The sequence below is a fragment of the Lepidochelys kempii genome, chromosome 8 (assembly GCF_965140265.1).
Source record: "Lepidochelys kempii isolate rLepKem1 chromosome 8, rLepKem1.hap2, whole genome shotgun sequence".
Taxonomy (NCBI): Eukaryota; Metazoa; Chordata; order Testudines; family Cheloniidae; genus Lepidochelys; species Lepidochelys kempii.
Window position 1 is genome coordinate 104,664,689 of NC_133263.1, and position 12,861 is coordinate 104,677,549.

Consider the following 12,861-nt stretch of genomic DNA (forward strand, 5'->3'; position numbering starts at 1 on the left):
AAAGTCACCCACCCTGCACCCATATTTCCTGCTGTCCTGTAAAGCTTTCAAGCGGTGTTGCCCATTTCCCTTGGGAGACCCTCTCAGTATAGACAGTCTTGCCCTCTGCAGGTACTTCCTAATCTGGAGCTAAATTGCTCTCTGCACCATCAAGTCTCGGTAGAGCTCCTATGCTCACCTGGAACAACTTCTCTACAGTCTCATTCACAGGTTTCTCTTCTGCACGGTCGCAGGGCGAGACATGCTCGCTTCAAACTTACCTGCAGCTGGTAAACTCTGATGGGCAGCCCATCATACGGGCCATTGGTGCAGGAATCTCAAGCCCTACAGCCGCACAGGGAGCTATCCTTTGACCAAGCACCTTTCAGGACTAGTTGGCCTTTTCCCCCCTCCCTTCAGAAAGTGAGCTCCCACCAACAAGCATGGGAGGCGGGTGGGTCACTGAGGCTCCAATCTCTTTTATCTGCACTCCATCCCCACTTCAAAACGTAACTGGCCTGATTGATTTCTGGCCCCTTGCTACAGAACTATATTGAAGCCTGGAAAGTGCACAAACCAAACCCAAAGATGCCATCGAAGGCCTGTGCTGTGTGCAAAAAGACACACACAAGCTGGCATCATCAAACAGCTTGCTCAGCTGGGTGGGGAAAATCAAGCCCAAGAGGCCCCCACATGACTCATCCCAAGGGGCTCACAGCACCAGAAACTATCTAGATGCTAAGTGGGAGGCCCTGAATCTGGTGGGTCACAGAGGCAGAGTCTCCATGCCTTGTGGAGATGGTTTCCTACAGGTCAGGACAGGGGGACACTAAGGTGGTAGTAAGAAGGAAGCTTGGTCCACTGCTGCCCTGTGGCACTTAGTCTGTGGTTAAAGGTTCAGTACCAAGGTCTTTCAGGAAGGCTGAGATTTTATCTGCATTGTGAATTTGCCCAGATTCTAGCCCCTGGTGTAGCTGCCCTCCTGCAAACCCCAAGCATAGCCAGAAGCAGCCATCCGGTGCTCTGGGGTACTTTAGCGCAGTTTCAAGGATGGCTATTTAATGGGGCAAACCCCAGCATAGACTGGGTCTGAGTTTGTTCATTCAAGTGCTGGCTTGGGACCTGCAAGAACTTCTGGCTCACTGTGGTGTCTGTCTGCACCATACACTAACTCTCACATTCTCAATGTCTTTATTTTTGCTTAGAATCATAATAATAGAATCATAGAATATCAGGGTTGGAAGGGACCCCAGAAGGTCATCTAGTCCAACCCCCTGCTCGAAGCAGGACCAATTCCCAGTTAAATCATCCCAGCCAGGGCTTTGTCAAGCCTGACCTTAAAAACCTCTAAGGAAGGAGATTCTACCACCTCCCTAGGTAACGCATTCCAGTGTTTCACCGCCCTCATAGTGAAAAAGTTTTTCCTAATATCCAATCTAAACCTCCCCCACTGCAACTTGAGACCATTACTCCTCGTTCTGTCATCTGCTACCATTGAGAACAGTCTAGAGCCATCCTCTTTGGAACCCCCTTTCAGGTAGTTGAAAGCAGCTATCAAATCCCCCCTCATTCTTCTCTTCTGCAGGCTAAACAATCCCAGTTCCCTCAGCCTCTCCTCATAAGTCATGTGTTCCAGTCCCCTAATCATTTTTGTTGCCCTTCGCTGGACTCTCTCCAATTTATCCACATCCTTCTTGTAGTGTGGGGCCCAAAACTGGACACAGTACTCCAGATGAGGCCTCACCAATGTCGAATAGAGGGGAACGATCACGTCCCTCGATCTGCTCGCTATGCCCCTACTTATACATCCCAAAATGCCATTGGCCTTCTTGGCAACAAGGGCACACTGCTGACTCATATCCAGCTTCTCGTCCACTGTCACCCCTAGGTCCTTTTCCGCAGAACTGCTGCTTGTGCCCTAGAAACCTACTAGCCTGATTCCCAGCATGACGTCTTATGTGCAGCAGCTTGCAGGGAGCTGTTTAAAGGGCACCTGGAAGCCCAGTGCAATTGTGGCAGCCATTTCTCCAACTTCATTCCAAAGTGTCAGAGAATTGGGTGTTTCTGACCCCTGAGTCCAGGAGACTCAGAATTTCTTCATCAGCCCAGGTGCTCCCGAGTGCTCTCCTGGGCCCAACCAGCAGCATTGGCATCACGGCCTCGTTTGGGGCCATTGTTAAATCAAGATAAGTTGCAATCACGGATGGGAGAACTGGTGAGAAATCATGCACGACAGGATCCCAGGGGCAAGGCTTCCAGTTAACGGGATGCCAGGACCGTGGAGTTCAGTAATGCAGACCACAGCAGCCCCCAAAGGTGTGACCAGGATATTGTGGGTCACGAGGGGATGGGGAGGAGGAAACCAATTGCAAGATGTGAGCTAGTGGGCTTGTGTGTCTTGTCTCCATTAGCGCTGTATGGCTGCAAGCTAGCACACAATGAGACTAGCGTAGTGAGATGATCACACCAGGGCTAACCAAGGTATAAAGATGCCGTTAGAATGTTGCAAAAAGAAAAGGCAGACTTGTGGCACTTTAAGAGACTAACAAATTTATTTGAGCATAAGCTTTTGTGAGCTACAGCTCACTTCATCGGATGCATGCAGTGGAAAATACAGTGAGGAGAATTATATACATAGAGAACATGAAACAATGGGTGTTACCATACACACTGTAATGAGAGTGATCACTTAAGGTGAGCTATTACCAGCAGGAGAGCGGGGGTGTGTGTGACCTTTTGTAGTGATAATCAAGGTGGGCCACTTCCAGCAGTTGACAAGAACGTCTGAGGAACAGTGGGGGAATAAACATGGGGAAATAGTTTTACTCTGTATAATGACCCATCCACTCCCAGTCTCTATTCAAGCCTAAGTTAATTGTATCCAGGCCTGTCCTATAGTAGATGACTTCTGGGTACTCTTCTGGCTCTGTCAATCTGTTTCTTCACTTCAGCAGGTGGGTATTGTAGTTGTAAGAATGCTTGTGTGGTGTGGTCTGGAGGAAAGCTGGAGGCATGTAGGTAGGAATAGCGGTTAGTAGGTTTCTGGTATAGGGTGGTGTTTATGTGACCATTGCTTATTAGCACCGTCGTGTCCAGGAAGTGGATCTCTTGTGTGGATTGGTCCAGGCTGAGGTTGATGGTTGATCCCACCATCCAGCTCTTACCCAGACCACACCACACGATCCATTGTCTACAGCCAAGCTCTACGATACAACCGCATTTGTTCCAACCCCTCAGACAGAGACAAACACCTACAAGATCTCTATCAAGCATTCTTACAACTACAATACCCACCTGCTGAAGTGAAGAAACAGATTGACAGAGCCAGAAGAGTACCCAGAAGTCACCTACTACAGGACAGGCCCAACAAAGAAAACAACAGAACGCCACTAGCCATCACCTTCAGCCCCCAACTAAAACCTCTCCAGCGCATCATCAACGATCTACAACCTATCCTGAAGGATGACCCATCATAGAATCCTAGAATATCAGGGTTGGAAGGGACCCCAGAAGGTCATCTAGTCCAACCCCCTGCTCAAAGCAGGACCAATTCCCATCACACTCTCAGATCTTGGGAGATAGGCCAGTCTTTGCCTACAGACAGCCCCCCAACCTGAAGCAAATACTCACCAGCAACCACACACCACACAACAGAACCAGTAACCCAGGAACCTATCCTTGCAACAAAGCCCGTTGCCAACTGTATCCACATCTCTATTCAGGGGACACCATCAAAGGGCCTAATCACATCAGCCACACTATCAGAGGCTCGTTCACCTGCACATCTACCAATGTGATATATGCCATCATGTGCCAGCAATGCCCCTCTGCCATGTACATTGGCCAAACCGGACAGTCTCTACGTAAAAGAATAAATGGACACAAATCAGATGTCAAGAATTATAACATTCATAAACCAGTCGGAGAACACTTCAATCTCTCTGGTCACTCGATTACAGACCTAAAAGTTGCAATTCTTCAACAAAAAAACCTTCAAAAACAGACTCCAACGAGAGACTGCTGAATTGGAATTAATTTGCAAACTGGATACAATTAACTTAGGCTTGAATAGAGACTGGGAGTAGATGGGTCATTACACAAAGTAAAACTATTTCCCCATGTTTATTCCCCCCCCTCCACCCCACCCTGTTCCTCAGACGTTCTTGTCAACTACTGGAAATGGCTCACCTTGATTATCACTACAAAAGGTTCCCCACCCCCGCTCCCCTGCTGATAATAGCTCACCTTAAGTGATCACTCTCATTACAGTGTGCATGGTAACACCCATTGTTTCATGTTCTCTGTGTATATAAATCTCCCCACTGTATTTTCCACTGCATGCATCTGATGAAGTGAGGTGTAGCTCACGGAAGCTCATGCTCAAATAAATTGGTTAGTCTCTAAGGTGCCACAAGTCCTCCTGTTCTTTTTGCGAATACAGACTAACACGGCTGCTACTCTGAAACCTGTTAGAATGTTGGATGCCTGTCTGTTCTTTATCCCTCCTTGCTTTAAAATACCGAAGGGATAAGTTTCAAAAGCACAAGGGGCTGTTAGGTGCCCACTTCCACTCACTTTTAGGTGCCTTTTGTGCTTATTACAGTCTCCCTAACTGCCCTCTCCCTCCCCCGCCCCAGGACCAGAGCAGTCAGAGACTTTCCTTAGCTTTGCTTATCATTGGTTATGTTGCCGTCTGCAAATTCTTCTTGCCCTGATGAGATGTCATGTAACCATCCCAGGGTTTGCTGTGGAGCAGATGATCGACTCAGAGCAGTTGCTGGAGCTACGTGCAATCACCATACATGAGGCCTTCGGCATTTGTAACTTTATTGCAGAAAAACCCACTATTAACATATTTTACAAAGAAAGTTGCACTTTGGTGTTTGGCAAGTTCTGTTCCCCCGCCATTGGGGGGCAGAGATGCAGCCGTGCCTGGGGCAGCCAGTCCTCTCCCTTCAAGCTGTGTGCAGAGCGGCTCGTTCTGACAGCAACAGCTCCATTGATACCCATGCGCCAGTTCCAGCCAGGAGGAAGTTCCGCTATTTCCATCAGCACTGTCCGTGCCTCTGTTGGTGCTAACCATTGGCCGCACCCTGCCCCCCCGCCAGGGAAACAAGGCTGCAGCGTCAGTGAAATTTCTGTGCGCAGAAGTGTTCCGACTTGGCAGTTTGACGCCTGTGGAAACTGCCCTCTAATTTTCACACGAGAGGGGGGGGAAAAATCACATACATTCCCTCCTGCATTTACTTTTGGGTGTCTCTCATCACAGGTAACAGACCCAAGTTTACAGCCAACAGGAAAACCCTAACTACTGCATGATCTCTTCATCAGCTACTCCCAAAGCCACAGAGCAATGCAGGGAGTGGGGAAGTCACCTTCTCCAGCTCGTCTGCCCTGGTTCCAGACTACCAGTTCTCCGGCTGCATGGCCCAAATAATCTCCATTAAAGCCAACGCTAGGACTTATATATGTCCTGCTGGTGGGAGACTAGGCCCTCCCGAAAGCTAATGTGGGCACTAGCATGGCTGTGAAAATGGTACAACTTCATGGGGCAGGGGCCTCACCGGAAGAGACGCAGGCTGCCCACAACTCCCCCAGACTTTTCTGGCCTGAGGGAGCACAAGCGCTGGCGGCTTCGAACCAAGACAGCAGGCTGAGACCTGAGGAAAAACAAGGCTTTTGTTTTATACCATCTATCCCAGCATCACTCTCAACAGCGAGACCTCTCCAACCGCTGCCCCCAGGCCCAGCTGAGCGGGACCCCAGAGGAGCCTTCAGAAGGCGAAACAAGATAGGAAGCAGAAATAAGCAGGAGCCACTGTATGGGAAGAGAGAAGACCCAGAAACCCCAGTGAGTGAGTGAGTGCGTGTGTGTGTGTGTGTGTTGGAGAATGGGGACAGGTGGTAACACAGAACAGAAAAAAAACAACCACACAGCCTCTCTTCAGCTGCACCCACGGAAGAGACGCATCCTGCCCCACACACTAATGTCGGTCCCTAGGGTGCCCAAAGGCAGCTGGCTGTCTCCAGACCCGCTCCTGTTTGTTTGCTTATTATGCAGCCGCAAAGGCACCCAGGAGACGCAGGGGCAGAGCTAGCAGCCACTGAGATTGTTCAAGGGACTTGAGAAGCAGGGAAGCAGCATTTCTTGACCTCCAAACCCAACACACCGGCCTTCGTTTATATGAATGAGAGTTCTGAGGAGGGGGGACAAGGCACAAAACAATGGCAAAGGCTGGTTCGGGGGCGTGGAGCATAAAGTGTCCTTGAGAGCCGCCAAGGGGCAAGGCTATTTCGATGGTGAACTAAGGAGCTCCCAGCTCGCGCTAGCGGGGAGGGAAGTCACGGTGCAGGCTGGGCAGGGCAGCCTCCAGCCGCCAGAGCTCAGAGCAGGTATTAAGTGCAACAAGTGACTCTGATACGCAGGAGAAGGGCCTGCATGTTCCCTTCCCACGCTGAGGCGACCGCGGGCCAGTCTGCCTGCGGGGAATGGGTTAGGCTTGTGCAGCTGCCTCGAGGGAGAGAACAAGGGATTTTGTTTTCTTTTGAGACAGACAGGAGAGTCCCACCCAAGACAAGGCTACACAAGCCCCAGTTACATTTGTTCCTTCCCTCTGCAGCGTGATGAAAAGTCTCCAGCCTACCCCGCCCCTAGCAGCGCGTTCTCCTTTCGCAGCCACGGGGCTGTTTTTCTGGGCGGCAAGGAGGGGAGTGCAGTTTACCGCGGTCCTGCTAGATTCTCTGGGAATTCAGGAGTGGATCCCACTGCTGAAGCTGAAATAGGAACAACATGTGCAAAAAAACCACAAAGCAAGAGGGAGCCAGTCTGCTCCCCACCCTCGTCTCCCAGTAGGAAGTAACATTCTCCTTTGCTTGCCTTGTGAGGACCGACACCGCGTCTCCTGACACAAGACGCACTTTGAGAGCAGTAGCTTCTGAGACTTCCAAGCGAGTCCTCTCCAGAGATTGTCGGCTAAACATCCGCTCAGCCGCCAGGGTAAAATGCAAAGTGAAAAGCCCCTCTCTTGTCTCCTCAGCATTTTGAGGAGGGTCAGGACACTCGGCGTATGGAGAGCAGAGGGAAGGGCCAGTGCTGGGCTCTAACTGGCTCCAGCTCTCGGATTAAACCCTAAAACCAAACTTTTACAAAAGTTTTTAAAACAAACCAACCCACCCATCTGCAATGAGTGTTTCAGTCAAGTGCAAAATCAGAGCCACCTTCCCTCCATCCTCAGGGGATCTTCCTGGACCAGATCCTCAGGGGCCTACTGCTCAGGGAACTCCAGCGCTCCCCCAAACCTGGATGGAGGGTCCTCTTCTTGCTGCCTAGTAGCTGTAGAGGGAGAGGGGCGTATCCTCCATCATGTCGTCCTACGAGCAAAGGAGAAACACACACATTAGTATCTGTCACGTCATGGCATGAAGGGGGGACTGGTTTAGATCTGGGGTTGTTCTGGGACCAGACTCCCTTTCCCTCATCCCACCCCCTCAAGGCCACCACCAGTCCAGCCAGGGAGGTCCCCCACCAGCAGGATTCATCAAACAGAGGGGTGGTCTCTGCGGAAGGACGCAAGGCAAACACCACATCGCTCCCAGGCCAAGCCGCGAGGTCCTAGGATGGTGAACATATCACTGTTCCTCTGTGGCATCACTAGGCTGGACGACTGGTATGAAACAGTTACTTACTGTAACTGTGGTTCTTCGAGATGTGATGCAGCCACGTGTTCCACTTAGGTGTGTGCATGCCCAGCACACCAGAGCTGGAGAAATTTGCCTAGCAGTACCCGAGGGGGCAACGCTCACGCCTTGTGGCCACAGCCCCTCCCCTGGCTACTCTCCCTCAGTTCTTTCGCACTGAATGCCAGGACCCGAGAGTCCAGTGCAGAGGGGATGGAGGGTGGGTTGTGGAATACACGCCTGCATCACATCTCAAAGAACCACAGTGACAGTAAGTAACCGTTTTGTCGTCTTCGAGTGGATACGGATGTGTATTCCACTTAGGAGACTCACAAGCAGTACCTCCCCCCTCATCCCCAGGAGGTAGGGCTCAGAGTCTACCAAAGCCTGCATCCACCCTGGAAGATGCAATTACGGCGTAATGATTTGTGAACATACGTATCGACGACCACGTAGCAGCCCTGCCAACGTCCAATATGGAAATGTCACTGAGGAAGGCTATGGGAATTGCTTGCACCCGAGTAGAGTGAGCTCACACCTACTGATAGCCTCAGCTCTGCCCCCTCAACGGCTATTTCATAGGCTGTCTTGATGCAGAGTGTTATCCATTTGGAGATCATCTGTGAAGAGATCACTTGACCCTTCATGTGATCTGCATATAACACAAACAGGCAGACGAAGCACGAAACGGTTTAGTCCAGTCCAGACAGAAGACTAGACATCACCTGACATCTACAGTATGGAGACATTGCTGCTCTGGAGACGAATGCAGCTTAGGAAGGAACACAGGTACTGCCTGGTTCCAATGAAACTGAGAAGCCTCTTTAGACAGAAATTTTGGATGTGGTCGTAACGTCACGTTGTCTTTGGAGAATTGTGTATAAGGAGAATCTGCAACGCTCATGCTCTCCTTATGGAGGTCCTTGCTACCAGGAATGCAGTTTTCTGACCCAAAAGTGGGACAAGATGCTAGGGGCTCAGATGGAGGTCCCATTAAGGCCGCTAGGACTGAGTTAAAGTCCCACAGAGGAACCGGCTCTCGGACCGGGGGATGTAGACGAAGGAGCAATTTTAAAGAATCTTGCTACTATGGCACGGAAGAAGACAGATCTTCCCTGAATGGGGGGATGAAATGCTGATCCTGCTGCCAGATGTGCTTTCAATTAACTAAACACAAGCCGGAGTGACTGAAGATGCAGCAGGTGCTTCAAAATGTTCCCGATAGAGACCAGTGATGGTTGGATTCTTCGAGCTAATGACCACGCCAAAAATTCCTTCCATTTAACTGAATAGGCCACCCTGGTGGAGGGTCTTCTACTGTTAAGGAGGACTTGGACAGCTGCCGAATGCTGCTCTTTCCTCCCACACTGGGAGATCCAGGGAGCTGAGCACTGGATGCAAGGCGTGGCCTTGGTTCTAAGTAAGTTGGGATGGGGAGGAAGCAGTATGGGAGGCTGAACAGACAATGCAGGAAGGTCGGAGAACCTACAGTCTTGGCCAGGCCACGGCAATGAGAATAAGCTTGGCCTGATTGGCCTTGAGGATGACCTCAGGGATGATCAGGATCGTGGGAAAGGCATACAGGATAGGCAGCTGCCAACTAGATGGAAAGCGTCAGACAGGGAACCTGTCCTCCAAGGCCCCCTCGAGAGCACAACAGATGACATTTCCTGTTGTCCCTTGTAGTGATCAGGTTGATTGTCGGGATGCCCCAAGCTGTGAAGATGACGCAGAGAACACTTGTCTTCGAGAACCACTTGTGATTCAGGGAAAAATACCCCCTGAGACAGTCCATGAGAGGATTCTGAACCCTGGGCAAGTGAACGGCTATTGGATCGTTCTCCTTAGCACAGAACTGCCACAGCTGGTCATCTCTAGGCAAAACAACCTGGAGTTTGCTCCCCCTTGTTTGTTCGCATAATAGATCGTTGTGGGAACTTTGGGAATCTCTTGATAGGCATAGCATGCACTGTAGATGGCCCGAAACTCCAGCACATTGATATGGAGCGAGGTCTCCCGCTCCAACCACAGTCCCTGTACTTTCAGCGCTCCCAGGTGCACCAACCCAACCCATCAGGGACGTGTCAGTAACAATCGACCTAGTTGGCAAGAGCCAGACAAAGGAAACGCCTTGGCAAATGTTCTCTGGACACATCCACGACTGCAAGGAGTCCAGGACCAGTGGAGGAAGACAAATCAATCTATCTAGAAGGCGAAGAGCAGGACAGTAACCTTGCAAACTGGACCGCCTGCGTGCAAGCAGACAGGTGACCCTACAGCCTCAGACACGTTTGAACTATTGCGGGAGGCTGAGTCTGCAGACGAAGGCAAAGATGGCAAATTGCCTGAAAATGGTCGGTTGGAAGAAACATTCTCGACATCGTGGAATTTAACAGGACCCCAATGACCTCGATTTTCTGAGTGGGAGCCAAGGTTGACTTTCCAGTGTTTAGAATGAGACCCAGCTGATGGAGGAAGCGCACTGTGATGCCAACGTGAACAAGAACTTCCCCTCCATAACCAGCCGTCCAGATACAGGAAGATGTGAATTCCCTTCTTCCTGAGAGATGCTGTAACAACCACCATGCATTTGGTGACAACCCGGGGGACAGAAGAGAGGCTGAATGGAAGCACTGTGCACTGAAAGTGGTGTTTCATCACAATAAACCAAAGGAACTTAATGTGGCTTGGCAAAATTGCCACATTTAAGTAGGTGTCTTGAAGGTCAAGAGCAGCAAACCAGTCATTCTGAGACCATACAGGGAGAATAGTCAATAGGGACCATTCAGAACCTCGTGTACCAGATATTTGTTGAGGCTGTGAAGGTCGAGGATGGGTCTTACTCCTCTCATAGATTTGGGTATCAGCAAATACTGGGAGTAGAAGCCATGACCCTGGTGTTCCAGCAGAACCTCCTCCACTGCTCCTAAAGCCAGCAGAAAATGGATCTTATGAGACGGTCCCTGAAGAGGGGTGGGAAGGAACTGGATAGCATAACCCGACATGACGGTGCTTAGGACCTAGCTACTGGTAGCAATCGAGCCCCAAGCATTGTGAAAGTGGGCCAGCCTGTCCCCAAAGGGGGCAGACGAGGAGGGAGGAGCAACCACTGGAAGAGTGCTCTGGACCAAAGGGTTCCAGAGACGGCATGTGGACTGGCCGAACCCTGAGCCTGACTGCTTCCTCCTATGGGAACTATGCCCCTTTCTGGGGTAGCCCCAGTGCCTTGGAGGAGTGAAAGTCTGCTGCTGGTGTTGCATGTCTCTGCATGATTGGCCCCCAAAGACCGCAGGGAAGTCCTGGAGTCTCTGAGGGAGTGCAGCATCTTGTCAGTTTTGTCCAAGAATGGTGTTTGGCTGTCGAAGGCCAAATCCTCTATGGATTACTGGACATTGCGGCAATGACCAAATTCTGCTTTGCCACAGGCATACCGAAGCCAGCATGCTTAGCCGGTTCAAGGAGCGTATCGCTGATAGGGAGGATGAGTCTCCCAGGGGCAGATGGCTGCAGGATGTCCACCAATTTGTGAGTATTCTCTTGCACGAACTCCACTTGGATACTGCAGGAAGCAGCTACATGCCACAAAAGGTCTTGGCACACCTTAAAATCCTCCGGTATCGAATGCAAGGATGAGCCAGGCAACACAGCATTGTCTGGAGTCGGAGACAAAGCCCTCAACTGAACCAAAGCTGGATCCTGTTTATAGGGCTGATGGACCTGGATGGGACGACTACAGAGGCTACACCGGTGCTTGGGCCTGCAGCAGATTGACAGTCACCACTGCAGGCCTGGCCAGTGATTTCGCCTTCAAGCAAGACAGAGTGGGACCTCCGCAAAGGAGGAGCGTCCCAAGGATTCCATGGAGGCCACTGGCACGGATAAGGCATTGGTAGCCAGTAGACACCAGGCCGGAGAAGAACGCCAATCTTGGTACCCATAGTGGTCTGTCAGCGGTCCCCAGTGCTGGTCCGGTGATGGAGCGCGGGAGGATGACAGCGCCAACTCGGAGCTTGGGGAGCCTCGGGATCCCGGTGATAAGGGTGGAGCGAGACCAGAAGACGCGAGTAACCAACTCGTCCATTGCCCAGAACGAGGCAGGAAGCGGCACTGCCCATGGAAGTGGTACTGTTGGCACTGAGCATGCTGGTGCTGGAAGCAGTGTCAATCCCAAAGGAGAGGTCGGGACCAAAAGGCAAAGGCGGTCTGTAGCTGCCTGGAATGCCGCTGACCTGGAAACAGCCAGTACTGGCATCTCCCTCTTTGGTGCCGGACTCAAAGGACACCCAGGGGCCAGAACCGGAGTCAACGGTCCAGGGTTTCCAAGTTCCCCACTCAGAAGGGTTAGAAGTACTTGCGCCATCCCACAGGCCGGTACCTACTCCGTGCCAGTCCATGCTTTTCTTGGGGGAGGCAGAAGAGTCACCCCGAGATCTGGAGCAGTCCGGATTGGTGGTATGCAACCTTTTCCTTGGCACAGGCGACAGGGAAGGGCTCCTCTGTTTCTTCGGAGAGGCAACTGCTCCGGAACGTGAAGCAGCAGCCCTTGGAGTCCGCGGGCACTCCCAGCTCGGCATGCGCCTCGGGACCGAAGCAGGTGCTGCGTCAGGCGAAGGTCCCAAGCCCCTTGAGCCTGTCCCTTGAACGATGTGCAGATCGCACAACGCTCTTTAATGGGGGCCTCGCCAAGACAGAGCAAGCACCGTGTGTGAGGATCACTCCTCCCGCCCCCCTCGAAGGACAATGTTTAAACCCTGGTGAGGGCATAATTGAGGAAAACAAACAAATACAACTAACACAAAGGGTACTATCTATCTATCTATCTATCTATCTAAGAGAAAAGCTAAACTTATTGAGAGGTTAAGACGGTTAAGCTCTGACTCCAGCCGAGGGGGGATAAGAAGGAACTGAGGGAGGGTCAGGGCAGCGCTGCGTCATGTAGCCAGGGGAGGGGCTTTGGCCATGAAGTGTGCGCCTGACCCCTATGGGCACTCCTAGGAGTGGAATACACGGCTGCATCTACTCGAAGAAGAACTTTGTATCTCAAAGGCTACATAGAGTGTTCGCTTCACCCACCATGGAAATGCAACCTCCTCTGGCGGGGGGAAACATAGCAGCTGTTTAACAGCCGTCCGGGAACACTGCATAACACATCAGGGCAGGAGTGAGGAAGAATACTGAATCTACTTGGAACCCTGAGGGAACCAT

The 12,861-nt window shown here is 51.3% G+C and overlaps 1 protein-coding gene across 1 annotated transcript in view; it reads right to left on the reverse strand.

Annotated features, from left to right (window-relative positions):
- Nucleotides 1–4,365: 4,365 nt before the first annotated feature.
- LOC140916357 (uncharacterized) overlaps nucleotides 4,366–12,861 on the reverse strand; it is a 29,765-nt gene continuing 21,269 nt past the window's right edge. Inside the window, exon 5 of the mRNA XM_073357889.1 lies at nucleotides 4,366–7,350. Coding sequence (XP_073213990.1) covers nucleotides 7,306–7,350 — 45 coding nt within the window. The 3' untranslated portion in view covers nucleotides 4,366–7,305. The remainder of the gene's footprint in view (nucleotides 7,351–12,861) is intronic.